The sequence below is a fragment of the Heterodontus francisci genome, chromosome 19 (assembly GCF_036365525.1).
Source record: "Heterodontus francisci isolate sHetFra1 chromosome 19, sHetFra1.hap1, whole genome shotgun sequence".
Lineage (NCBI taxonomy): Eukaryota > Metazoa > Chordata > Chondrichthyes > Heterodontiformes > Heterodontidae > Heterodontus > Heterodontus francisci.
In genome coordinates, this window is record NC_090389.1 from 29,458,855 (window position 1) to 29,486,520 (window position 27,666).

The window sequence follows — 27,666 nt, forward strand, 5'->3', positions numbered from 1 at the left end:
TCCTGTTTGTTTTGGGTGTTTGATATTGGGATGCTGTTTGTTTTGGGTGTTTGATATTAGGATACTGTTTGTTTTGGGTGTTTGATATTGTGACCCTGTTTGTCTTGGGTGTTTGATGTTGGGATCCTGTTTGTCCTGGGTGTTTGATATTGGGATCCTGTTTGTTTTGGGTGTTTGATATTGGCATCCTGGTTTTTTTGGGTGTTTGATGTTGGGATCCTGATTGTTTTGGGTGTTTGATATTGGGATGCTGTTTGTTTTGGGTATTTGATGTTGGGATTCTTTTTGCTTTGGATGTTTGATATTGAGATCCTGTTTGTCCTCGGTGTTTGATATTGGGATCCTGTTTGTCTTTGGTGTTTGATATTGGGATCCTGTTTGTCTTGGGTGTTTGATATTGGGATCCTGTTTGTCTTGGCTGTTTGACATTGGCATCCTGTTTGTCTTGGCTGTTTGATATTGGGATCCTGTTTGTCCTCAGTGTTTGAAATTGGGATCCAGTGTGTATTGGGTGTTTAATATTGGGATCCTGTTTGTCTTGGATGTTTGAAATTGGGATCCTGTTTGTCTTGGCTGTTCGATGTTGGGATCCTGTTTGTTTTGGGTGTTTGATATTGGCACCCTGTTTGTTTTGGGTGTTTGATATTGGGATCCTGTTTGTTTTGGGTGTTTGATGTTGAGATCCTGTTTGTCTTGGTGCTCGATATTGGGAACTTGTTTAAATTGAGTGTTTGATATTTGGATCCTGTGTGGCTTGGGTGTTTGATGTTGGGATCCTGATTCTCTTGGTGTTCGATATTGGGATCCTGTTTAAATTGAGTGTTTGATTTTGGGATCCTGTTTGTCTTGGCTGTTTGATATTGGGTTCCTGTTTTTCCTGGGTGTATGATATTGGGATCCTGTTTGTCTTGGCTGTTTGATATTGGGATCCTGTTTGTTTTGGGTGTTTGATGTTGGGATCCTGTTTGTCTTGTCTGTTTGATATTGGGATGCTGTTTAAATTGAATGTTTGATATTGGGATCCTGTGTGTCTTGGGTGTTTGATATTGGGATCCTGCTTAAATTGAGTGTTTGATATTGGGATCCTGTGTGTCTTGGCTGTTTGTTATTGGGATCCTGTTTCAATTGAGTGTTTGATATTGGGATTCTGTTTGTCTTTGGTGTTTGATATTGGGATCCTGTTTGTTTTGGGTGTTTGATATTGGGATCCTGTTCTTCCTCAGTGTTTGAAATTGGGATCTTTTTTTTTGGCTGTTTGATGTTGGGATCCTGTTTGTCTTGGATGTTTGATATTGGCATCCTGTTTGTTTTGGGTGTTTGATATTGGGATCCTGTTTGTTTTGGGTGTTTGATGTTGGGATCCTGTTTGTCTTGGTGTTCGATATTGGGATCCTGGTTAAATTGAGTGTTTGATATTGGGATCCTGTGTGTCTTGGGTGTTTGATGTTGGGATCCTGTTTGTCTTGGTGTTCGATATTGGCACCCTGTTTAAATTGAATGTTTGAAATTGGGATCCTCTGTGTCTTGGGTGTTTGATGTTGGGATCCTGTTTGTCTTGGTGTTCGATATTGGGATCCTGGTTAAATTGAGTGTTTGAAATTGGGATCCTGTGTGTCTTGGGTATTTGATGTTGGGATCCTGTTTGCTTTTGGTGTTTGATATTGGGATCCTGTTTGTTTTGGGTGTTTGATATTGGGATGCTGTTTGTTTTGGGTGTTTGATATTGGGATCCTGTTTGTTTTGGTTGTTTGATGTTGGGATCCTGTTTGCTTTGGATCTCTGATATTGGGGTCCTGTTTGTCTTGGGTGTTTGATATTGGGATCCTGTTTGTCTTGGCTGTTTGTTATTGGGATCCTGTTTCAATTGAGTGTTTGATATTGGGATCCTGTTTGTCTTGGCTGTTTGATATTGGGTTCCTGTTTGTCCTCGGTGTTTGATATTGGGATCCTGTTTGGCTTGGCTGTTTGATATTGGGATCCTGTTTGTTTTGGGAGTTTGATGTTGGGATCCTGTTTGTCTTGGTGTTCGATATTGGGATCCTGGTTAAATTGAGTGTTTGATATTGGGATCCTGTGTGTCTTGGCTGTTTGATATTGGGTTCCTGTTTGTCCTGAGTTTTTGGTATTGGGATCCTGTTTGTTTTGGGTATTTGATGTTGGGATCCTGTTTGCTTTGGGTGTTTGATATTGGGATCCTGTTTGTTTAGGGTGTTTGATATTGGGATCCTGTTAGTCTTTGGTGTTTGATATTGGGATCCTGTTTGTCTTGGCTGTTTGATATTGGGATCCTGCTTGTTTTGGGTGTTTGATATTGGGATGCTGTTTGTTTTGGGTGTTTGATATTGGGATCCTGTTTGTTTTGGGTGTTTGATGTTGGGATCCTGTTTGTTTTGGGTGTTTGATATTGGGATGCTGTTTGTTTTGGGTGTTTGATATTGGGATATTGTTTGTTTTGGGTATTTGATGTTGGGATTCTTTTTGCTTTGGATGTTTGATATTGAGATCCTGTTTGTCCTCGGTGTTTGATATTGGGATCCTGTTTGTCTTTGGTGTTTGATATTGGGATCCTGTTTGTCTTGGGTGTTTGATATTGGGATCCTGTTTGTCTTGGCTGTTTGACATTGGCATCCTGTTTGTCTTGGCTGTTTGATATTGGGATCCTGTTTGTCCTCAGTGTTTGAAATTGGGATCCAGTGTGTATTGGGTGTTTAATATTGGGATCCTGTTTGTCTTGGATGTTTGAAATTGGGATCCTGTTTGTCTTGGCTGTTCGATGTTGGGATCCTGTTTGTTTTGGGTGTTTGATATTGGCACCCTGTTTGTTTTGGGTGTTTGATATTGGGATCCTGTTTGTTTTGGGTGTTTGATGTTGAGATCCTGTTTGTCTTGGTGCTCGATATTGGGAACTTGTTTAAATTGAGTGTTTGATATTGGGATCCTGTGTGGCTTGGGTGTTTGATGTTGGGATCCTGATTCTCTTGGTGTTCGATATTGGGATCCTGTTTAAATTGAGTGTTTGATTTTGGGATCCTGTTTGTCTTGGCTGTTTGATATTGGGTTCCTGTTTTTCCTGGGTGTATGATATTGGGATCCTGTTTGTCTTGGCTGTTTGATATTGGGATCCTGTTTGTTTTGGGTGTTTGATGTTGGGATCCTGTTTGTCTTGTCTGTTTGATATTGGGATGCTGTTTAAATTGAATGTTTGATATTGTGATCCTGTTTGTTTTGGGTGTTTGATATTGGGATCCTGTTTAAATTGACTATTTGATATTGGGATCCTGTGTGTCTTGGGTGTTTGATATTGGGATCCTGCTTAAATTGAGTGTTTGATATTGGGATCCTGTTTGTCTTGGCTGTTTGTTATTGGGATCCTGTTTCAATTGAGTGTTTGATATTGGGATTCTGTTTGTCTTTGGTGTTTGATATTGGGATCCTGTTTGTTTTGGGTGTTTGATATTGGCATCCTGTTTGTCTTGGGTGTTTGATATTGGGATCCTGTTCTTCCTCAGTGTTTGAAATTGGGATCTTTTTTTTTGGCTGTTTGATGTTGGGATCCTGTTTGTCTTGGATGTTTGATATTGGCATCCTGGTTAAATTGAGTGTTTGATATTGGGATCCTGTGTGTCTTGGGTGTTTGATGTTGGGATCCTGTTTGTCTTGGTGTTCGATATTGGCACCCTGTTTAAATTGAATGTTTGAAATTGGGATCCTCTGTGTCTTGGGTGTTTGATGTTGGGATCCTGTTTGTCTTGGTGTTCGATATTGGGATCCTGGTTAAATTGAGTGTTTGAAATTGGGATCCTGTGTGTCTTGGGTATTTGATGTTGGGATCCTGTTTGCTTTTGGTGTTTGATATTGGGATCCTGTTTGTTTTGGGTGTTTGATATTGGGATGCTGTTTGTTTTGGGTGTTTGATATTGGGATCCTGTTTGTTTTGGTTGTTTGATGTTGGGATCCTGTTTGCTTTGGATCTCTGATATTGGGGTCCTGTTTGTCTTGGGTGTTTGATATTGGGATCCTGTTTGTCTTGGCTGTTTGTTATTGGGATCCTGTTTCAATTGAGTGTTTGATATAGGGATCCTGTTTGTCTTGGCTGTTTGATATTGGGTTCCTGTTTGTCCTCGGTGTTTGATATTGGGATCCTGTTTGGCTTGGCTGTTTGATATTGGGATCCTGTTTGTTTTGGGAGTTTGATGTTGGGATCCTGTTTGTCTTGGTGTTCGATATTGGGATCCTGGTTAAATTGAGTGTTTGATATTGGGATCCTGTGTGTCTTGGCTGTTTGATATTGGGATCCTGTTTGTCCTCGGTGTTTGATATTGGGATCCTGTTTGTCCTGAGTTTTTGGTATTGGGATCCTGTTTGTTTTGGGTATTTGATGTTGGGATCCTGTTTGCTTTGGGTGTTTGATATTGGGATCCTGTTTGTTTAGGGTGTTTGATATTGGGATCCTGTTAGTCTTTGGTGTTTGATATTGGGATCCTGTTTGTCTTGGCTGTTTGATATTGGGATCCTGCTTGTTTTAGGTGTTTGATATTGGGATGCTGTTTGTTTTGGGTGTTTGATATTGGGATCCTGTTTGTTTTGGGTGTTTGATGTTGGGATCCTGTTTGTTTTGGGTGTTTGATATTGGGATGCTGTTTGTTTTGGGTGTTTGATATTGGGATATTGTTTGTTTTGGGTGTTTGATATTGTGACCCTGTTTGTCTTGGGTGTTTGATGTTGGGATCCTGTTTGTCTTGGGTGTTTGATATTGGGATATTGTTTGTTTTGGGTGTTTGATATTGTGACCCTGTTTGTCTTGGGTGTTTGATATTGGGATGCTGTTTGTTTTGGGTGTTTGATATTGGGATCCTGTTTGTTTTGGGTGTTTGATGTTGGGATCCTGTTTGTTTTGGGTGTTTGATATTGGGATATTGTTTGTTTTGGGTGTTTGATATTGTGACCCTGTTTGTCTTGGGTGTTTGATATTGGGATGCTGTTTGTTTTGGGTGTTTGATATTGGGATCCTGTTTGTTTTGGGTGTTTGATGTTGGGATCCTGTTTGTTTTGGGTGTTTGATATTGGGATCCTGTTTGTTTTGGGTGTTTGATATTGGCATCCTGTTTTTTTTGGCTGTTTGATGTTGGGATCCTGTTTGTTTTGGGTGTTTGATGTTGGGATCCTGTTTGTTTTGGGTGTTTGATATTGGGATCCTGTTTGTTTTGGGTGTTTGATATTGGCATCCTGTTTTTTTTGGCTGTTTGATGTTGGGATGCTGTTTGTTTTGGGTATTTGATGTTGGGATTCTTTTTGCTTTGGATGTTTGATATTGGGATCCTGTTTGTCCTGGGTTTTTGATATAGGGATCCTGTTTGTCTTGGCTGTTTGTTATTGGGATCCTGTTTCAATTGAGTGTTAGATATTGGATCCTGTTTGTCTTGGCTGTTTGATATTGGGTTCCTGTTTGTCCTCGGTGTTTGATATTGGGATCCTGTTTGTCTTTGGTGTTTGATATTGGGATCCTGTTTGTTTTGGGTGTTTGATATTGGCATCCTGTTTGTCTTGGCTGTTTGATATTGGCATCCTGTTTGTTTTGGGTGTTTGATATTGGGTTCCTGTTTGTCCTCGGTGTTTGATATTGGGATCCTGTTTGTCCTGGGTGTTTGATATTGGGATCCTGTTTGTTTTGGGTGTTTGATATTGGCATCCTGTTTGTCTTGGCTGTTTGATATTGGCATCCTGTTTGTTTTGGGTGTTTGATATTGGGATCCTGTTTGTCCTCAGTGTTTGAAATTGGGATCCAGTGTGTATTGGGTGTTTAATATTGGGATCCTGTTTGTCTTGGATGTTTGAAATTGGGATCCTGTTTGTCTTGGCTGTTTGATGTTGGGATCCTGTTTGTTTTGGGTGTTTGATATTGGCACCCTGTTTGTTTTGGGTGTTTGAAATTGGGATCCTGTGTGTCTTGGGTGTTTGATGTTGTGATCCTGTTTGTCTTGGTGTTCGATATTGGCACCCTGTTTAAATTGAGTGTTTGAAATTGGGATCCCGTGTGTCTTGGGTGTTTGATGTTGGGATCCTGTTTGTCTTGGTGTTCGATATTGGGATCCTGGTTAAATTGAGTGTTTGATATTGGGATCCTGTGTGTCTTGGGTGTTTGATGTTGGGATCCTGTTTGTCTTGGTGTTCGATATTGGCACCCTGTTTAAATAGAGTGTTTGAAATTGGGATCCTGTGTGTCTTGGGTATTTGATGTTGGGATCCTGTTTGCTTTGGGTGTTTGATATCGGGATCCTGTTTGTTTTGGGTGTTTGATATTGGGATCCTGTTTGTTTTGGGTGTTTGATGTTGGGATCCTGTTTGCTTTGGATCTCTGATATTGAGGTCCTGTTTGTCCTGGGTGTTTGATATTGGGATCCTGTTTGTCTTGGCTGTTTGTTATTGGGATCCTGTTTCAATTGAGTGTTTGATATTGGGATCCTGTTTGTCTTGGCTGTTTGATATTGGGTTCCTGTTTGTCCTCGGTGTTTGATATTGGGATCCTGTTTGTCTTGGCTGTTTGATATTGGGATCCTGTTTGTTTTGGGAGTTTGATGTTGGGATCCTGTTTGTCTTGGTGTTCGATATTGGGATCCTGGTTAAATTGAGTGTTTGATATTGGGATCCTGTGTGTCTTGGCTGTTTGATATTGGGTTCCTGTTTGTCCTCGGTGTTTGATATTGGGATCCTGTTTGTCCTGAGTTTTTGGTATTGGGATCCTGTTTGTTTTGGGTATTTGATGTTGGGATCCTGTTTGTTTCGGGTGTTTGATATTGGGATCCTGTTAGTCTTTGGTGTTTGATATTGGGATCCTGTTTGTCTTGGCTGTTTGATATTGGGATCCTGCTTGTTTTGGGTGTTTGATATTGGGATGCTGTTTGTTTTGGGTGTTTGATATTGGGATCCTGTTTGTTTTGGGTGTTTGATGTTGGGATCCTGTTTGTTTTGGGTGTTTGATGTTGGGATCCTGTTTGTTTTGGGTGTTTGATATTGGGATGCTGTTTGTTTTGGGTGTTTGATATTGGGATACTGTTTGTTTTGGGTGTTTGATATTGTGACCCTGTTTGTCTTGGGTGTTTGATGTTGGGATCCTGTTTGTCCTCGGTGTTTGATATTGGGATCCTGTTTGTCCTGGGTGTTTGATATTGGGATCCTGTTTGTTTTGGGTGTTTGATATTGGCATCCTGTTTTTTTTGGGTGTTTGATGTTGGGATCCTGTTTGTTTTGGGTGTTTGATACTGGGATGCTGTTTGTTTTGGGTATTTGATGTTGGGATTCTTTTTGCTTTGGATGTTTGATATTGGGATCCTGTTTGTCCTCGGTTTTTGATATAGGGATCCTGTTTGTCTTGGCTGTTTGTTATTGGGATCCTGTTTCAATTGAGTGTTAGATATTGGATCCTGTTTGTCTTGGCTGTTTGATATTGGGTTCCTGTTTGTCCTCGGTGTTTGATATTGGGATCCTGTTTGTCCTGGGTGTTTGATATTAGGATCCTGTTTGTTTTGGGTGTTTGATATTGGCATCCTGTTTGTCTTGGCTGTTTGACATTGGCATCCTGTTTGTTTTGGCTGTTTGATATTGGGATCCTGTTTGTCCTCAGTGTTTGAAATTGGGATCCAGTGTGTATTGGGTGTTTAATATTGGGATCCTGTTTGTCTTGGATGTTTGAAATTGGGATCCTGTTTGTCTTGGCTGTTTGATGTTGGGATCCTGTTTGTTTTGGGTGTTTGATATTGGCACCCTGTTTGTTTTGGGTGTTTGAAATTGGGATCCTGTGTGTCTTGGGTGTTTGATGTTGTGATCCTGTTTGTCTTGGTGTTCGATATTGGCACCCTGTTTAAATTGAGTGTTTGAAATTGGGATCCTGTGTGTCTTGGGTGTTTGATGTTGGGATCCTGTTTGTCTTGGTGTTCGATATTGGGATCCTGGTTAAATTGAGTGTTTGATATTGGGATCCTGTGTGTCTTGGGTGTTTGATGTTGGGATCCTGTTTGTCTTGGTGTTCGATATTGGCACCCTGTTTAAATAGAGTGTTTGAAATTGGGATCCTGTGTGTCTTGGGTATTTGATGTTGGGATCCTGTTTGCTTTGGGTGTTTGATATTGGGATCCTGTTTGTTTTGGGTGTTTGATATTGGGATCCTGTTTGTTTTGGGTGTTTGATGTTGGGATCCTGTTTGCTTTGGATCTCTGATATTGGGGTCCTGTTTGTCCTGGGTGTTTGATATTGGGATCCTGTTTGTCTTGGCTGTTTGTTATTGGGATCCTGTTTCAATTGAGTGTTTGATATTGGGATCCTGTTTGTCTTGGCTGTTTGATATTGGGTTCCTGTTTGTCCTCGGTGTTTGATATTGGGATCCTGTTTGTCTTGGCTGTTTGATATTGGGATCCTGTTTGTTTTGGGAGTTTGATGTTGGGATCCTGTTTGTCTTGGTGTTCGATATTGGGATCCTGGTTAAATTGAGTGTTTGATATTGGGATCCTGTGTGTCTTGGCTGTTTGATATTGGGTTCCTGTTTGTCCTCGGTGTTTGATATTGGGATCCTGTTTGTCCTGAGTTTTTGGTATTGGGATCCTGTTTGTTTTGGGTATTTGATGTTGGGATCCTGTTTGCTTTGGGTGTTTGATATTGGGATCCTGTTTGTTTAGGGTGTTTGATATTGGGATCCTGTTAGTCTTTGGTGTTTGATATTGGGATCCTGTTTGTCTTGGCTGTTTGATATTGGGATCCTGCTTGTTTTGGGTGTTTGATATTGGCATGCTGTTTGTTTTGGGTGTTTGATATTGGGATCCTGTTTGTTTTGGGTGTTTGATGTTGGGATCCTGTTTGTTTTGGGGGTTTGATGTTGGGATCCTGTTTGTTTTGGGTGTTTGATATTGGGATGCTGTTTGTTTTGGGTGTTTGATATTGGGATACTGTTTGTTTTGGCTGTTTGATATTGTGACCCTGTTTGTCTTGGGTGTTTGATGTTGGGATCCTGTTTGTCCTCGGTGTTTGATATTGGGATCCTGTTTGTCCTGGGTGTTTGATATTGGGATCCTGTTTGTTTTGGGTGTTTGATATTGGCATCCTGTTTTTTTGGGTGTTTGATGTTGGGATCCTGTTTGTTTTGGGTGTTTGATATTGGGATGCTGTTTGTTTTGGGTATTTGATGTTGGGATTCTTTTTGCTTTGGATGTTTGATATTGGGATCCTGTTTGTCCTGGGTGTTTGATATAGGGATCCTGTTTGTCTTGGCTGTTTGTTATTGGGATCCTGTTTCAATTGAGTGTTAGATATTGGGATCCTGTTTGTCTTGGCTGTTTGATATTGGGTTCCTGTTTGTCCTCGGTGTTTGATATTGGGATCCTGTTTGTCTTTGGTGTTTGATATTGGGATCCTGTTTGTCTTTGGTGTTTGATATTGGGATCCTGTTTGTTTTGGGTGTTTGTTATTGGCATCCTGTTTTTCTTGGCTGTTTGACATTGGCATCCTGTTTGTTTTGGCTGTTTGATATTGGGATCCTGTTTGTCCTCAGTGTTTGAAATTGGGATCCAGTGTGTATTGGGTGTTTAATATTGGGATCCTGTTTGTCTTGGAAGTTTGAAATTGGGGTCCTGTTTGTCTTGGCTGTTTGATGTTGGGATCCTGTTTGTTTTGGGTGTTTGATATTGGCACCCTGTTTGTTTTGGGTGTTTGAAATTGGGATCCTGTTTGTTTTGGGTGTTTGATGTTGGGATCCTGTTTGTCTTGGTGCTCGATATTGGGAACTTGTTTAAATTTAGTGTTTGATATTGGGATCCTGTGTGTCTTGGGTGTTTGATGTTGGGATCCTGTTTGTCTTGGTGTTCGATATTGGGATCCTGTTTAAAATGAGTGTTTGATATCGGTATCCTGTTTGTTTTGGGTGTTTGATGTTGGGATCCTGTTTGTCTTGGTGCTCGATATTGGGAACTTGTTTAAATTGAGTGTTTGATATTGGGATCCTGTGTGTCTTGGCTGTTTGATATTGGGTTCCTGTTTTTCCTGGGTGTATGATATTGGGATCCTGTTTGTCTTGGCTGTTTGATATTGGGATCCTGTTTGTTTTGGGTGTTTGATGTTGGGATCCTGTTTGTGTTGTCTGTTTGATATTGGGATCCTGTTTGTTTTGGGTGTTTGATATTGGGATCCTGTTTAAATTGACTGTTTGATATTGGGATCCTGTGTGTCTTGGGTGTTTGATATTGGGATCCTGTTTAAATTGAGTGTTTGATATTGGGATCCTGTTTGTCTTGGCTGTTTGTTATTGGGATCCTGTTTCAATTGAGTGTTTGATATTGGGATCCTGTTTGTCTTGGCTGTTTGATATTGGGTTCCTGTTTGTCCTCGGTGTTTGATATTGGGATCCTGTTTGTCTTTGGTGTTTGATATTGGGATCCTGCTTCTTTTGGGTGTTTGATATTGGGATGCTGTTTGTTTTGGGTGTTTGATATTGGGATGCTGTTTGTTTTGGGTGTTTGATATTGGGATCCTGTTTGTTTTGGGTGTTTGATATTGGGATGCTGTTTGTTTTGGGTGTTTGATATTGGGATCCTGTTTGTTTTGGGTGTTTGATATTGTGATCCTGTTTGTCTTGGGTGTTTGATGTTGGGATCCTGTTTGTCCTCGGTGTTTGATATTGGGATCCTGTTTGTCTTGGGTGTTTGATATTGGGATCCTGTTTGTTTTGTGTGATTGATATTGGCATCCTGTTTTTCTTGGCTGTTTGACATTGGCATCCTGTTTGTTTTGGCTGTTTGATATTGGGATCCTGTTTGTCCTCAGTGTTTGAAATTGGGATCCAGTGTGTATTGGGTGTTTAATATTGGGATCCTGTTTGTCTTGGAAGTTTGAAATTGGGGTCCTGTTTGTCTTGGCTGTTTGATGTTGGGATCCTGTTTGTTTTGGGTGTTTGATATTGGCACCCTGTTTGTTTTGGGTGTTTGAAATTGGGATCCTGTTTGTTTTGGGTGTTTGATGTTGGGATCCTGTTTGTCTTGGTGCTCGATATTGGGAACTTGTTTAAATTGAGTGTTTGATATTGGGATCCTGTGTGTCTTGGGTGTTTGATGTTGGGATCCTGTTTGTCTTGGTGTTCGATATTGGGATCCTGTTTAAAATGAGTGTTTGATATCGGTATCCTGTTTGTTTTGGGTGTTTGATGTTGGGATCCTGTTTGTCTTGGTGCTCGATATTGGGAACTTGTTTAAATTGAGTGTTTGATATTGGGATCCTGTGTGTCTTGGCTGTTTGATATTGGGTTCCTGTTTTTCCTGGGTGTATGATATTGGGATCCTGTTTGTCTTGGCTGTTTGATATTGGGATGCTGTTTAAATTGAATGTTTGATATTGGGATCCTGTGTGTCTTGGGTGTTTGATATTGGGATCCTGTTTAAATTGAGTGTTTGATATTGGGATCCTGTTTGTTTTGGGTGTTTGATGTTGGGATCCTGTTTGTCTTGTCTGTTTGATATTGGGATGCTGTTTAAATTGAATGTTTGATATTGGGATCCTGTGTGTCTTGGGTGTTTGATATTGGGATCCTGTTTAAATTGAGTGTTTGATATTGGGATCCTGTTTGTCTTGGCTGTTTGTTATTGGGATCCTGTTTCAATTGAGTGTTTGATATTGGAATCCTGTTTGTCTTGGCTGTTTGATATTGGGTTCCTGTTTGTCCTCGGTGTTTGATATTGGGATCCTGTTTGTCTTTGGTGTTTGATATTGGGATCCTGCTTCTTTTGGGTGTTTGATATTGGGATGCTGTTTGTTTTGGGTGTTTGATATTGGGATCCTGTTTGTTTTGGGTGTTTGATATTGGGATGCTGTTTGTTTTGGGTGTTTGATATTGGGATCCTGTTTGTTTTGGGTGTTTGATATTGTGATCCTGTTTGTCTTGCGTGTTTGATGTTGGGATCCTGTTTGTCCTCGGTGTTTGATATTGGGATCCTGTTTGTCCTGGGTGTTTGATATTGGGATCCTGTTTGTTTTGGGTGTTTGATATTGGCATCCTGTTTTTTTTGGGTGTTTGATGTTGGGATCCAGTTTGTTTTGGGTGTTTGATATTGGGTCCTGTTTGGTTTGGGTATTTGATGTTGGGATCCTGTTTGCTTTGGGTGTTTGATATTGGGATCCTGTTTGTTTTGGGTGTTTGATATTGGGATGCTGTTTGTTTTGGGTTTTTGATATTGGGATCCTGTTTGGTTTGGGTATTTGATGTTGGGATGCTGTTTGTTTTGGGTTTTTGATATTGGGATCCTGTTTGTCCTGGGTGTTTGATATTGGGATCCTGTTTGTCTTGGCTGTTTGTTATTGGGATCCTGTTTCAATTGAGTGTTTGATATTGGGATCCTGTTTGTCTTGGCTGTTTGTTATTGGGATCCTGTTTCAATTGAGTGTTTGATATTGGGATCCTGTTTGTCTTGGCTGTTTGATATTGGGATCCTGTTTGTCTTTGGTGTTTGATATTGGGATCCTGTTTGTTTTGGGTGTTTGATATTGGCATCCTGTTTGCTTTGGATATTTGATATTGTCATTGTGTTTGTCTTGGGTGTTTGATCTTGGCATCCTGTTTCTCTTGGCTGTTTGATATTGGGATCCTGTTTGTCCTCAGTGTTTGAAATTGGGATCCAGTGTGTCTTGGGTGTTTAATATTGGGATCCTTATTGTCTTGGATGTTTGAAATTGGCATCCTGTTTGTCTTGGCTGTTTGATATAGTCATCCTGTTTGTTTTGGGTGTTTGATGTTGGGATCCTGTTTGTTATGGGTGTTTGATGTTGGGATCCTGTTTGTCTTGGTGTTCGATATTGGGATCCTGGTTAAATTGAGTGTTTGATATTGGGATCCTGTGTGTCTTGGGTGTTTGATGTTGGGATCCTGTTTGTCTTGGTGTTCGATATTGGCACCCTGTTTAAATTGAGTTATTGATATTGGGATCCTGTTTGTCTTGGGTATTTGATGTTGGGATCCTGTTTGTCTTGGTGTTCGATATTGGGATCCTGTTTAAATTGAGTGTTTGATATTGGGATTTGTTTGTTTTGGGTGTTTGATGTTGGGATCCTGTTTGTCTTGGTGTTCGATATTGGGAACTTGTTTAAATTGAGTGTTTGATATTGGGATCCTGTGTGTCTTGGGTGTTTGATGTTGGGATCCTGATTCTCTTGGTGTTCAATATTGGGATCCTGTTTAAATTGAGTGTTTGATTTTGGGATCCTGTTTGTCTTGGCTGTTTGATATTGGGTTCCTGTTTTTCCTGCGTGTTTGATATTGGGATCCTGTTTGTCTTGGCTGTTTGATATTGGGATCCTTTTTGTTTTGGGTGTTTGATGTTGGGATCCTGTTTGTCTTGGCTGTTTGATATTGGGATCCTGTTTGTCTTGGGTGTTTGATATTGGGATCCTGTTTAAATTGAGTGTTTGATATTGGGATCCTGTTTGTCTTGGCTGTTTGATATTGGGTTCCTGTTTTTTCCTCGGTGTTTGATATTGGAATCCTGTTTTTCCTGGGTGTTTGATATTGGGATCTTGTTTTTCCTGGGTGTTTGATATTGGGATCCTGTTTATTTTGGGTGTTTGATATTGGGATCCTCTTTGTCCTGGGTGTTTGATATTGGGATCCTGTTTGTTTTGGGTGTTTGATGTTGGGATCCTGTTTGTCTTGGCTGTTTGATATTGTGTTCCTGTTTTTTTCCTCGGTGTTTGATATTGGGATCCTGTTTTTCCTGGGTGTTTGATATTGGGATCCTGTTTGTTTTGGTTGTTTGATATTGGGATCCTGTTTTTCCTGGGTGTTTGATATTGGGATCCTGTTTGTTTTGGGTGTTTGATGTTGGGATCCTGATTCTCTTGGTGTTCGATATTGGGATCCTGTTTAAATTGAGTGTTTGATTTTGGGATCCTGATTCTCTTGGTGTTCAATTTTGGGATCCTGTTTAAATTGAGTGTTTGATTTTGGGATCCTGTTTGTCTTGGCTGTTTGATATTGGGATCCTGTGTCTTGGATGTTTGATATTGGGATCCTGTTTGTCTTGGCTGTTTGATATTGGGATCCTGTTTGTTTTGGGTGTTTGATGTTGGGATCCTGTTTGTCTTGGCTGTTTGATATTGGGATCCTGTGTCTTGGGTGTTTGATATTGGGATCCTGTGTGTCTTGGGTGTTTGATATTGGGATCCTGTTTTTCCTGGGTGTTTGATATTGGGATCCTGTTTGTCTTGGCTGTTTGATATTGGGTTCCTGTTTTTCCTGGGTGTTTGATATTGGGATCCTGTTTGTCTTGGCTGTTTGATATTGGGATCCTGTGTCTTGGATGTTTGATATTGGGATCCTGTTTGTCTTGGCTGTTTGATATTGGGATCCTGTTTGTTTTGGGTGTTTGATGTTGGGATCCTGTTTGTCTTGGCTGTTTGATATTGGGATCCTGTGTCTTGGGTGTTTGATATTGGGATCCTGTGTGTCTTGGGTGTTTGATATTGGGATCCTGTTTGTCTTGTCTGTTTGATATTGGGTTCCAGTTTTTTTCCTCGTTGTTTGATATTGGGATCCTGTTTTTCCTGGGTGTTTGATATTGGGATCCTGTTTGTTTTGGGTGTTTGATGTTGGGATCCTGTTTGTCTTGGCTGTTTGATATTGGGATCCTGTTTCAATTGAGTGTTTGATATTGGGATCCTGTTTGTCTTGGCTGTTTGATATTGGGTTCCTGTTTTTTCCTCGGTGTTTGATATTGGGATCCTGTTTTTCCTGGGTGTTTGATATTGGGATCTTGTTTTTCCTCGGTGTTTGATATTGGGATCCTGTTTGTTTTGGGTGTTTGATGTTGGGATCCTGTTTGTCTTGGTGTTCGATATTGGGATCCTGTTTAAATTGAGTGTTTGATATTGGGATCCTGTGTGTCTTGGGTGTTTGATGTTGGGATCCTGTTTGTCTTGGTGTTCGATATTGGGATCCTGTTTAAATTGAGTGTTTGATATTGGTATCCTGTTTGTTTTGGGTGTTTGAATTTGGGATCCTGATTGTTTTGGGTGTTTGATGTTGGGATCCTGTTTGTCTTGGTGTTCGATATTGGGAACTTGTTTAAATTGAGTGTTTGATATTGGGATCCTGTGTGTCTTGGGTGTTTGATGTTGGGATCCTGTTTGTCTTGGTGTTCGATATTGGGATCCTGTTTAAATTGAGTGTTTGATATTGGGATCCTGATTCTCTTGGTGTTCGATATTGGGATCCTGTTTAAATTGAGTGTTTGATTTTGGGATCCTGTTTGTCTTGGCTGTTTGATATTGGGATCCTGTTTAAATTGAATATTTGATATTGGGATCCTGTGTCTTGGGTGTTTGATATTGGGATCCTGTGTGTCTTGGGTGTTTGATGTTGGGATCCTGTTTGTCTTGGTGTTCGATATTGGGATCCTGTTTAAATTGCGTGTTTGATATTGGGTCCTGTGTGTCTTGGGTGTTTGATGTTGGGATCCTGATTCTCTTGGTGTTCGATATTGGGATCCTGTTTAAATTGAGTGTTTGATTTTGGGATCCTGTTTGTCTTGGCTGTTTGATATTAGGTTCCTGTTTTTCCTGGGTGTTTGATATTGGGATCCTGTTTGTCTTGGCTGTTTGATATTGTGTTCCTGTTTTTTCCTCGGTGTTTGATATTGGGATCCTGTTTTTCCTGGGTGTTTGATATTGGGATCCTGTTTGTTTTGGTTGTTTGATATTGGGATCCTGTTTTTCCTGGGTGTTTGATATTGGGAGCCTGTTTGTTTTGGGTGTTTGATGTTGGGATCCTGATTCTCTTGGTGTTCGATATTGGGATCCTGTTTAAATTGAGTGTTTGATTTTGGGATCCTGTGTGTCTTGGGTGTTTGATGTTGGGCTCCTGATTCTCTTGGTGTTCGATATTGGGATCCTGTTTAAATTGAGTGTTTGATTTTGGGATCCTGTTTGTCTTGGCTGTTTGATATTGGGTTCCTGTTTATCCTGGGTGTTTGATATTGGGATCCTGTTTGTCTTGGCTGTTTGATATTGGGATCCTGTGTCTTCGATGTTTGATATTGGGATCCTGTTTGTCTTGGCTGTTTGATATTGGGATCCTGTTTGTTTTGGGTGTTTGATGTTGGGATCCTGTTTGTCTTGGCTGTTTGATATTGGGATCCTGTGTCTTGGGTGTTTGATATTGGGATCCTGTTTGTCTTGGCTGTTTGATATTGGGTTCCAGTTTTATTCCTCGGTGTTTGATATTGGGATCCTGTTTTTCCTGGGTGTTTGATATTGGGATCCTGTTTGTTTTGGGTGTTTGATGTTGGGATCCTGTTTGTCTTGGCTGTTTGATATTGGGATCCTGTTTCAATTGAGTGTTTGATATTGGGATCCTGTGTGTCTTGGGTGTTTGATATTGGGATCCCATTTAAATTGAGTGTTTGATATTGGGATCCTGTTTGTCTTGGCTGTTTGATATTGGGTTCCTGTTTTTTCCTCGGTGTTTGATATTGGGATCCTGTTTTTCCTGGGTGTTTGATATTGGGATCTTGTTTTTCCTGGGTGTTTATATTGGGATCCTGTTTGTTTTGGGTGTTTGATATTGGAATCCTGTTTGAATTGGATGATTGATATTGGGATCCTCTTTGTCCTGGGTGTTTGATATTGGGATCCTGTTTGTCCTGAATTTTTGATATTGGGATCCTGTTTGTTTTGGGTGTTTGATATTGGGATCCTGTTTTCCTGGGTGTTTGATATCGGGATCCTGTTTGTCTTGGCTGTTTGTTATTGGGATCCTGTTTCAATTGAGTGTTTGATATTGGGTTCCTGTTTGTCCTCGGTGTTTGATATTGGGATCCTGTTTGTCTTGGGTGTTTGATGTTGGGATCCTGTTTGTCTTGGTGTTCGATATTGGGATCCTGGTTAAATTGCGTGTTTGATATTGGGATCCTGTTTGTTTTGGGTGTTTGAGGTTGGGATCCTGTTTGTCTTGGTGTTCGATATTGGGAACTTGTTTAAATTGAGTGTTTGATATTGGGATCCTGTGTGTCTTGGGTGTTTGATGTTGGGATCCTGTTTGTTTTGGGTGTTTGATGTTGGGATCCTGTTTAAATTGAGTGTTTGATATTGGGATCCTGTTTGTTTTGGGTGTTTGATGTTGGGATCCTGTTTGTCTTGGTGTTCGATATTGGGAACTTGTTTAAATTGAGTGTTTGATATTGGGATCCTGTGTGTCTTGGGTGTTTGATGTTGGGATCCTGTTCGTTTTGGGTGTTTGATGTTGGGATCCTATTTGTCTTGGTGTTCGATATTGGGAACTTGTTTAAATTGAGTGTTTGATATTGGGATCCTGTGTGTCTTGGGTGTTTGATGTTGGGATCCTGTTTGTTTTGGGTGTTTGATGTTGGGATCCTGTTTAAATTGAGTGTTTGATATTGGGATCCTGTGTGTCTTGGGTGTTTGATGTTGGGATCCTGTTTGTCTTGGTGTTCGATATTGGGATCCTGTTTAAATTGAGTGTTTGATATTGGGATCCTGTTTGTTTTGGGTGTTTGATGTTGGGATCCTGTTTGTTCTGGGTGATGATATTGGAATCCTGTTTGTTTTGGGTGTTTGATGTTGGGATCCTGTTTGTTCTGAGTGATGATATTGGAATCCTGTTTGTCCTCAGTCTTTGATGTTGGGATCCTGTTTGTCTGAAGTGCTTGTTGTTGTGAAGCACTGTGAGCGGGATGTTTGATTAGTGATTCCCATTGCTCCTTCCACACGCTCCAGACGGTCGATTTCCTCTTGTCTCTCTTGCACTTTCTACCTGATCTCCATGCTGTAATGTAGCAGTTTCACACCGGCTCACCTGCAGGGTCGCCTGCTCTTCGAACTCTTTTGTTTTGTGCTCTGTTCCCTTCAAAGCTCACTCCGTTTTGCCCCTCATTCTGTGAAATGCCTAAATCGTGTGGCAGGCGATCCCCGTGAATCCTGACGCCGGGTTCCAGCGCTCTTCCTGCGGCCAACGCTTCCATTTAAACCCGGGACTCGCAAATCGGCAGGTGAGGATGAAACTCCGGGAAATGATACCGGAAACATGACCGAGAAATTTGTAATAGATTGTCCGTTTAATGAATTGGCATGCGTTACGAGAGCAAACACAGCCTGGGAAATAACATGCTCTGTACGAATTGCAGCAGAATCTCCAGCGGGTTCGCCGGTATCCGGTTGCATTTTTATGCAGAATAGATGATTTTTTCACCCAAAGCATTGTCCCGAACAATCAGAATAAATAGTAAGGATTGCACTGTGCCGTCGATACTCTGAATACTTAAGTAATAGGTGCGTGCAATTAGACTGGTCATTTATACAATTAACAATATTGAGGTGGCTACATACGGGGCGTGTTTTTAAGTGGGGAACAGGGGTCTTGTATTGCAGTCTGGTAGTATTTTGGGAAGGAAGGGTGAATGATGATGGTGGTGTTGCCCAGCTGTCCAAAGGCGAGTAACAAAGACAAAGAGCTACGTTTATTGCCATGGAAACGAGATGCAGAGGTTGGTAATGTCAAGTTTCTGTAAGAACCCGAGCTGTCCCTTCTTAGAAATTTACATAACTCCCTGCTGCTTCACATTCAGAAATAATTGCATCGAAAATCTCAGAAAAATCAACAGCAGCTGGGGATGAGCCATATACAATTTTCTTTATTTTACATCGTGGTCTCTCTCCAGTTAAAACCTATTGAAAAATCCCTTGTATTTCCAACCTAATTAAACTGCTGAATCTATTTCTGCTTGACCATTATAGCTTTCAATATTGGAAAGTTTGATTTTATTCTTTCAATAAAACACACATCAACATCTTGAAAGTGCCTCCAAGAACTGTGCCCACCGGTTTCCTTTTTTCAAATCAGTGTTCTCCCCTCCTCTCCTGAAGGTGCTGACTCATGTTAGGGTATGTGTTCATTGAGACTGAATGCTCTCTGCTCCATGTCCTACTGACCTTCCTTCGTGCGGGAGCCAAGATAGCAAGTGTCAGCAGACAGCACAGCTTCGACCAATTCTGTCCTCATCTGACGTCCGCACACACATTTCCAGCAAGCTGCGCTGAGTCACAAACAGAAACAGGGACCAGAGCTTCCACCCGTTCCCCCCCCCCCCCCCCCCCACCCCACCCCCGGTCTCTAGCCCTGGAACACTGGGGTCAATTGCAGTGCCCCTAATGCTAGCCATGTATGAGATCGGTTAATTCAACGTGAATTTAGAAACCTTGGGTTCAGTAACACACAATGCGGTGCATTTGCTTACTGAGGCACGGGGAGAGCGATTTGTATTATAAATAATCAATTATATACTTTCAAAAAATTGAAAGCAAATGAAATGATGCTGATTGAAGACCGGGAGAGACTATTGTGATGCCATCGCTACAGAATAATACTGTCCCACGACTGGAGAATACAATGTGATTCATTTTGCAAGTATTGATTGAATCATTGGGTTATTTATACAAGTAATATTTCATTCAGCCTGTGTTCTGTGACAGTTACGCCTCAATGTGCCCATATATCCAAATCTGCAGGTTATTCCTTCTGTAAATCTTGCAACCCCCTAGTGTCACATTCCTTGTTCTTTTGCACCTTTGACATCAAATGTTGATTATTTCTCATTATCGGCCAGCTTGTCTGGGAAGTCATTCCTCCTTGTTGCATTCATTGCTCATTTTTGACAGTAAAAGATTGACACGGACGAGAGCAGATGAGAAATTGCTTCATGTACATATCAGTGAATGGTATATCAAGGATGATCAATGAATGAATTACAAAACGCGTCTCTCCTGCCTTTGGGTTTGCACTGATGATTCATACGTCTTATGCAATCAAGGATAGTATTCTCCGAGAAAGTTGAGGGGTGGCCTGATAGAGGTTTTCAGATAATGGTAGAGTTTTAAAATAGATTATCTTCTTGGTAACCAATGGAAACAATGAGAGGGCACAAATTTAAAATAACCATAAAAAGAATTAATTGGGAGATTAGAGGGCGATTAGAATTCCTTGCTATTTACAATTGTTGAAGCAGAGTCTGTTAATGACAGTTGCTTGAAAGAAGAAATATTAACAGGTTTGGAGATTAAGCAGGAGAGTGGGATTGGACTAGATGGTTCATGTGAAGAAAAACACTAGTATAGACTTACTAAGCCAAATGGTATACTTGTGTACTGCAATATCTTATTCTGTGCAGTGCTATATTAATTGAGTGGAGTGTATAAACATTTCGAGTTCTTCCCTCTTTCACTCTCATACAATATTGTGTATTAATATATTATGAGATTATATCTTTCCTTGAATGAATCCATTCCAATTTATCTGAATGCACCTAATGCTGTCTTTTCCTACCCTGGAATGTCACCTCCAGAATCTCTCAAGGTTCTATGCTCAGGCCTCTCCTCTTGCTACCCCTTGGTAATGTTATCCACAAGCTAAAGATCAGCTGATGATACCATGGGTTACCTCTCTTGAGCCTCAAACCACCTCTGTGATATGAGACTATTGTCTGGCATCAAGTCATAGATGAGCCACAACTTTCACCAAGTGAACATTGGCAAGACTGAAGTCAATGTTTTCAAAATTTGCCACAAACTTTGCACCCATGCCACTGAGTCCATTCCCTTACCATTGCCAGTCATTGAGGTTGAACCAGCCCATGTGAAACCTTGACCCATCATATATTTTCAGTCTCCTCAAGCCTTACATTCATCTTTCATCATACCTTTCTATCCACTGGTTCTGGCCTTTTGTATGTATCCTTTTCCCTTCACGCCACCATTTTTGGCACATACTTCACCCACCTTGGCCATAATATGGAACTCCCTCCCTAAACCCCTCTGCTTTGACTTCTCTATTTTACTTTAAAACATTTCTCAAAATCCATCTTTCTGACTAAACACTCTGTCATCCTTCTCCGTCTGTCTCATGGCTTGGTACTTATTTCTTTGTAGGAGCTTGCTGTGTGTAAATTGGCTGCTGCTTTGCCTACATTACAACATTGATTACGCTTCAAAAATACTTAATTGGCTGTAGAGCGCTTTAAAACATCCAGTGGTCATGAAAAGGGCTTTATGAATGCAAGTCTTTTTCTTTCAAATTACACCTTTCTGCCTGTAAAGGTACTTTTGCTGCTCAGTTTTATATATCCATCTCCTCGGTCTGTATTGTAGCGAAACACTTGAGCTCCAAGCATTTTTACTTACTTTCCTTTCAAATTGTCCTAAGTTTTGCTATTTATCGATAAAGATATGATTAAAAACCTGAAGTATTAGACAAACCTAAAGGTTTGAACATTTGAAAATGGAACCTCATTGCACCTGCATGTCCTGGTGAATTATACTTTTCCCACTGCTTCACCTGAAGACTCAACTTAGCCTCGACTCACTTGTACAATACACGGAGATATTGGCTAGTATAAAGGTTTCAAGATACGTTCATCAAGTTTCAGGTGTTACAATGTGAAATACATGCAAATATCTGTGGTACGGCCAGGTGAGGAGGGGATCACAGGCTTACCTCTTGCCCCTTCCTTTTAACAGTGGTTGTGCTTACCACCTCAGTGAGTGTTTTACCTTTTACCTTTAATGTGATCATGAAAGAACCAATCGGACAGGTTTTCTTGAGTTTAAACAAGAAAGTGGTGAGTTTATTATATTTAACAATCTAAACCTAATCTAGAAAAAAATAATAAAAGTACGGTACATATTCACGCGTACATTCACATGAGAAGCACACACACACACAAATAGTTTACAGAGTGAAAAGTAGATTTTTGTGGTTAGATTAGAGTCCAATATAAATGGAAATTAAATACACAGTCTGTGAGGTTAGATGGTTCAGTGGTTTTCCGGCTGAAGTTGTATTCTTGAAGTCGTTGGCTGGTCAAAGTGCACTTTGTGGCTGGCTCTCTTGCTCAGGGCTTTCTTGGAAGCAGACTTGTAGGTGGCTCTCTTCCGCTGGTCTTTGTCTGTAGCAATCTGTAAGCTTGGAAGGTCCATAGTCGCAGATGGTTTTCAGACTTGTGGTGTTATCTGGAGAGAGGGAGCGTGAGAGGCACACAGCCTTTCTGCTACTGCACAGTCTGAGTTACTGGCTTGACTCTTTGTTCAAGGAAACTCACAGCTTTCACAGAGATGAACAGATGATCACACAACTGCCTCAGTATATTCTCTGGAGACTTCTAATGAGATTCAAGGTTCGGAATTGGCTCCCCAGGCTCCAGGTTGCCAATATTTACACGGGAGGGGTTTGCTCTTTCAAAGTCAAGGTAAGTCAATCACTTAGAGCAAGCCATTGTTCTCGGTCCATGCTCCTCAGACCTCTGTCTCCAGTTGGGCCTTGGAACGTGAAAAGGTGTTTCAGATGCAAATTGTGGTGGCCATCTTGGTGGCCATTTTTAAAAAAAGTTAACTGCAGGATTTTTTACATTAAAAGTTTAATGCAAGTTTCCAACCGATGAATTAATATTCCTTATTTGGCATATTGTTTTTCTTGATGATCTGTCGCATTAAAAAAAATAGTAATTTCCTGCAAGTTTCTTCTGACATTGAAAAAAAGTTGAGACTTACAAGCACCTACCAATCTTTAGAGAAACATCCCTCAATAGCAACAGAAAATGTTAACAACAATTAGCCTCCAACTGATCTGAGGAGATGCCTATTTGCAGTGAATAGAACTTGTGGTCTTCAACAGGCACTTCAATTACATGCATCCCTATAACAGCAACAGAATTATACATAATGTTAATGTTATACGCCATAGTGCAGAAATCCTTATAAAACAGTCTATCCTCCAATACACTCTGAGTAAAGTCACAGGAGCTCTGCTCGTATTCTGCTGTTTAAAATATAGTGAATTTTCTTCCAACATGCTATTAATTCTGTTTTGGTTCTCACCTAGTATTTGAGACTGGGCAATAATTTTTTCAAATCAGCAAATAGTTAGAGAAACAATTGTATAGTAGGACAAACCATGATAGAGATTATTTTTGTTTCTTCAGACAAATCTGCCTATCCTCAATATGCCAAGTCACTTTTTGATTATTATTCATTCCTGGGATATGGTCATCGCTGGCAAAGGCAGCATTTATTGTCCATCCTAAGAATGAATGAATTCAATTTGTAAGGCCTTCTTGAACCAAAGTATTTTGATGCACAGAGCATAGTCAAGAAATATAAAATGAGAGTCTCCTATACTCTGATAAAAGGACAGCAGGTTTCCTTTCCTTAAGGATATGAGTGAACTAATTGGGTTTTTATGACAATCCAACAGCTTTTCATGGTTACTGTTACTGATACCAACCAACTTTTTAGTTTCAGATTTTTTTTCAACTAAATTCAAATTGTTGAACTGCCATGCTAGGATTTGAACTCTCATTCTCTGCATTATTTCTCCAGCCTCTGAATTATGAGTCCAGTACCCTTTTGAAATATACCTTGCCATTACTACCCCAATGAATGGTCCAATATGCATTCACATCTTGGGTCACAAGTTTTGTGATGCACTTTGTCATAAGCACTATCATCTTCAAGAAGCAACTAAAAAGCAACGGATATCTTCCCAACACTGCTGGATTTAGATGACTGGAGCTCTGGAACATCAAATAAGGAAAGGCCTTCCCTTCCTTTATCCAGCCCCCAATAATCTTCCCCCTATCCCCACCACCTTAAAAAGAACCCACATACATAATGCCCTACAACAGAAAATAGAAAAAAAAAAACACTATTTGCTGCAACTACCCTTCCCTGACCTCCAACATCTGCCAAAAAAATCCAGAAAGTTGACATAACTTTCAGGCATCTTCACAGAGCAGTGAGACCCTCAGTGTTTCATCAGTCTCTGCTTGCCTGTCTTGAACCTTGCCACACTGGCCCAGTGATAATGTTTGCAGATTTGTCTGACAGTACTGTAGGTAACGAGAGTGGCAAATTTCAGAAACGGTTTTCTCTGGCTCTCTACAGAATACATGAAACTATTACTACCATTGTGATCCATTTGACTCATTGCCAGCTGGGCCCACCAGTATTGGGGCTTGTCCCAATTGCCCGCCCTTAAATCTGGCCATAATGGTTTAAACCAGTAATCTGGTTCTGGAGTCCATATGACTTTCACAAGTCATCTGAGCTTTCCTGTCTTGATTTATGGTGTCATCTGAGGCCCGAATTAGATTTCTGCCTCATCGCTCGAATGTGGCCATTATCCAATGTTTATGCTGGTTTCCAATTAGAGACAGTCATGCTGTGCAGCTGCTGGTAGTGTGAGCACCTGATATGCCACCATCCACCATGTGCAGCCCATTGAAGCAGCTTTTTGATCACTCCTATATATATTTCTTCATATATGGGGGAAGTATCACAGGCAGCTAAAGAGCCATGAATGGCGACTTAAAGGTGGATCTGAATCAGTAATATACATATGGCAGTTTCTGCGGCACCAGAACTGCAGCCAGCATTGGATCTGCAATATAAATGCCATCTGTTTTTAGTGATTTAAACCATTTTGTATTTTCTTTTAATGCATTAAAATTCCTGATCATAGCACTCAGTGTTTTCTTTTCTCAAAATCATAATGTCTGTCATTTCCTTACATTTTAAGTGTTTTTTCAGCTCACCTTTGCATTACTTATGCTTAAAAGAGTGATTACTTATGAAATCATTGGTAAATTGGTTTGGAGAGTTAATGAAATAAAAGCAGAAAATACTGGAAATGTTCAGCAGGTCTGGTAGCATCTGTGGAGAGAAAAACGGAGTTCACATTTCAGGTTGATGACCTTTCATCAGAACAGAGTTGGCACTGAGCTAACCTCATGAGAGATACAATTACGATTCAAAGATGTTACAAGAGTGGAATAATTTTAACTGTAATATAACCAGAAACTTTACCTTCTGGATTATTCATTCCTCTAAGATGCTCTGAATAGTTTAGTGGCTAAATGAAATATTTAATATATTATTGAACGATGTGACATAATCACTGTCCTATGTGACTATACTCATGGTAAACTGTCCCTTCTCATCCTATCTGCAGCCTTTGACATGATTGACCACACCGTCTTCCTCCAACATCTCTCCTCAGTTGTCCAGTTGGGTGGAACTACTCTCATCTGGGTAAATGCCTCTCTCACCAGTTGTAACTAATGTCCTCTAGGGAAGGAAATCTGCCTTCCTTACCTGGTCTGGCCTACATGTGACTCCAGACCCACAGCAATGTGGTTGACTCTTAGATGCCCTCTGAAATGGCATAGCAAGCCACTCAGTTGTATCAAACCACTGCAAAGTCCAAAGCTTACCTTCAGGAGCGGAGAGCAGTCAGACCTGTGTGGGAGCACCTAGAACCGGGAGCGGATAAATTCAGCACCAGGCTCGGGGCCTTCACATACCTTCAGGAGTGGCGAGCAGTCAGATTTGTGTGGGAGTTGGTGCGTGCTGACTGAGTTTTTAAAAAAAAAATTTGAACAGTAACATCACAGGAAAGCTGCAAGTTGTTTGGTTGGTGAGTAACTGCTGTTAGGGAGTATCAGTTAATAGCTGGGTTAGTAACTAAAGAGAAAGGTCTACAGTTTTTTTATATAGTAGGTATATTAAGGGGAAGTCATGGCAGGGCAGCTTGACAGAGTGGAGTGCTCCTCCTGCGCAATGTGGGAAGTCAGAGACACTTCCAGTGTCCGGGGCGAACACGTGTGCAAGAAGTGTCTCCAGCTGCAGCTACTCGAAATCCACGTTTCAGAACTGGAGCGGCAGCTGTGGACACTGTGGAGCATCCACGAGGCTGAGATCATTGTGCATAGCACATACAGGAGGTGGTCACACCACAAGTAAAGACTGCTCAGGCAGAGTAGAAGAACAAGGCAGATAGTGCAGGAGTCCCCTGGGTCCATCTCCCTCTCTAACAGATTTTCCCCTTTGAATACTGTTGGTGGAGCTAGCTTCTCAGGGGAATGCAGCAAGAGTCAAGTCTGTGCCACTATGGGTGGCTCAGCTGCACAGGAGGGAAGGAAAAAGATTGGGAAAGCTATAGTGATAGGGGATTCTATCATAATGGGGACAGATAGGTGTTTCTGTGGTCGCAAATATGACTCCAGGATGGTATGTTGCCTTCCTGGTGCTAGGGTCAAGGATGTCACGGAGCGGCTGCAGGACATTCTGAAGGGGGAGGGTGAATAGTCAGAGGTCGTGGTTCACATTGGCACCAACACCAGAGGTAGAAAAAGGGATGAAGTTCTGCAACAAGAATTTAGGCAGCTAGACAGCAGATTAACAAGCAGGACCTCAAAGTTGTAATCTCTGGATTACCCCCGGTGCCACATGCGAGTGAGGATAGGAATAGGAGGATACAGCAGATGAATGTGTGGCTGAAGAGATGGTGCAGGAGGGAGGGCTTTAGTTTCCTGGATCACTGGATCTGTTTCTGGCGAAGGTGGGACCTGTACATGTTGGACGGGTTGCACATGAACCGGAACAGGACCAACATCCTTGCAGGGAGGTTTGCTAGTGCTGTTGGGAGGGGGTTTAAACTAATTTGGCAGGGGGATGGGATACAGAGTGGAGTTACAGTAGGGGTGATGCACAACCAAACATAGAAGAGAAATTAAGGCAGTCTGGAAGGCAGAGCAAGTATAGACCTAAAAGGCACAAGTGAATAATGCAAGGCTGGATTGCATCTATTTTCATGCAAGGAGTCTTACAAATAAAGCAGATGAATTTATGGCATTGGAATATGATATTATTGCTATCACAGAGACATGGTTGAGGGAAGGGCAGGACTAGCAGCTTAATATTCCAGGGTATAGAATCTTCAGGCGTGACGGTGCGGGGGGCGGGATGTAAAAGAGGAGGTGGCATTGCAGTATTGATCAAGGAGTCATGGCAGGGCAGTTACAGTAAGGAGGGATAATATCTTCGAAGGTTCCTCAAATGAGGCCATATGGGTATAGCATAAAAACAAAAAGGGGGCAATCACTTCACTGGGAGTGAATTACAGGCCTGCAAACAGTTGGGGAGAGATAGAGGAGAAGATATGTAGGCAAATCTCAGGTGTAAAAATAATAGAGTAATAATAGTAGAGGATTTCAATTTCCCCAATATTAACTGGGATAGTCTTAGTGCAAAAGGCTTAAGGGGGGCAAAATTCTTAAAGTGCATCCAGGAGAGCTTTTTGTGCCAGTACGTTAAAAAGTCCTACAAGAGAAGGGGCGGTACTGGACCTAATCTTAAGGAATGAAGCCGGATAAGTGGTAGAAGTGTCAGTGGGCTAGCATTTTGGGGATAGTGACCATAACTCTGTAAGATTTAAGGTAGTTATGGAAAAGGACAAGGATGACCGGAAATAAAGGTACTGAATTGGAGGAAGGCCAATATGATAAAACAGGATCTGGCCAAAGTGGACTGGGAGCAGCTACTTGTAGGAAAGTCTACATCAGACCAATGGGAGTCATTCAAAAAGGAAATAGTGAGAGTTCAGGGCCAACATGTTCCCATAAAGGTGAAGGGTAGGACCAATAAGTCCAGGGAACCCTGGATGTCAAGGGATATAGAGGATTGGATAAGGAAAAAACAGGAGGCTTATGGCAGATTCAGAGCGCTGAAAACAGCGGAGGCCCTAGAGGAGTATAAAAAGTGTAGGGGGGGTACTGAAAAAAAGTAATTAGGAGAACGAAG

General features: G+C 41.0%; 1 protein-coding gene across 1 annotated transcript in view; it reads left to right on the forward strand.

Annotated features, from left to right (window-relative positions):
• The window catches only part of LOC137380331 (CGG triplet repeat-binding protein 1-like), a 133,823-nt gene extending 112,557 nt beyond the window's left edge, over nt 1-21,266 (forward strand). The window contains exon 2 of the mRNA XM_068052263.1: nt 21,257-21,266. Coding sequence (XP_067908364.1) covers nt 21,257-21,266 — 10 coding nt within the window. The remainder of the gene's footprint in view (nt 1-21,256) is intronic.
• Nucleotides 21,267-27,666: the final 6,400 nt, after the last annotated feature.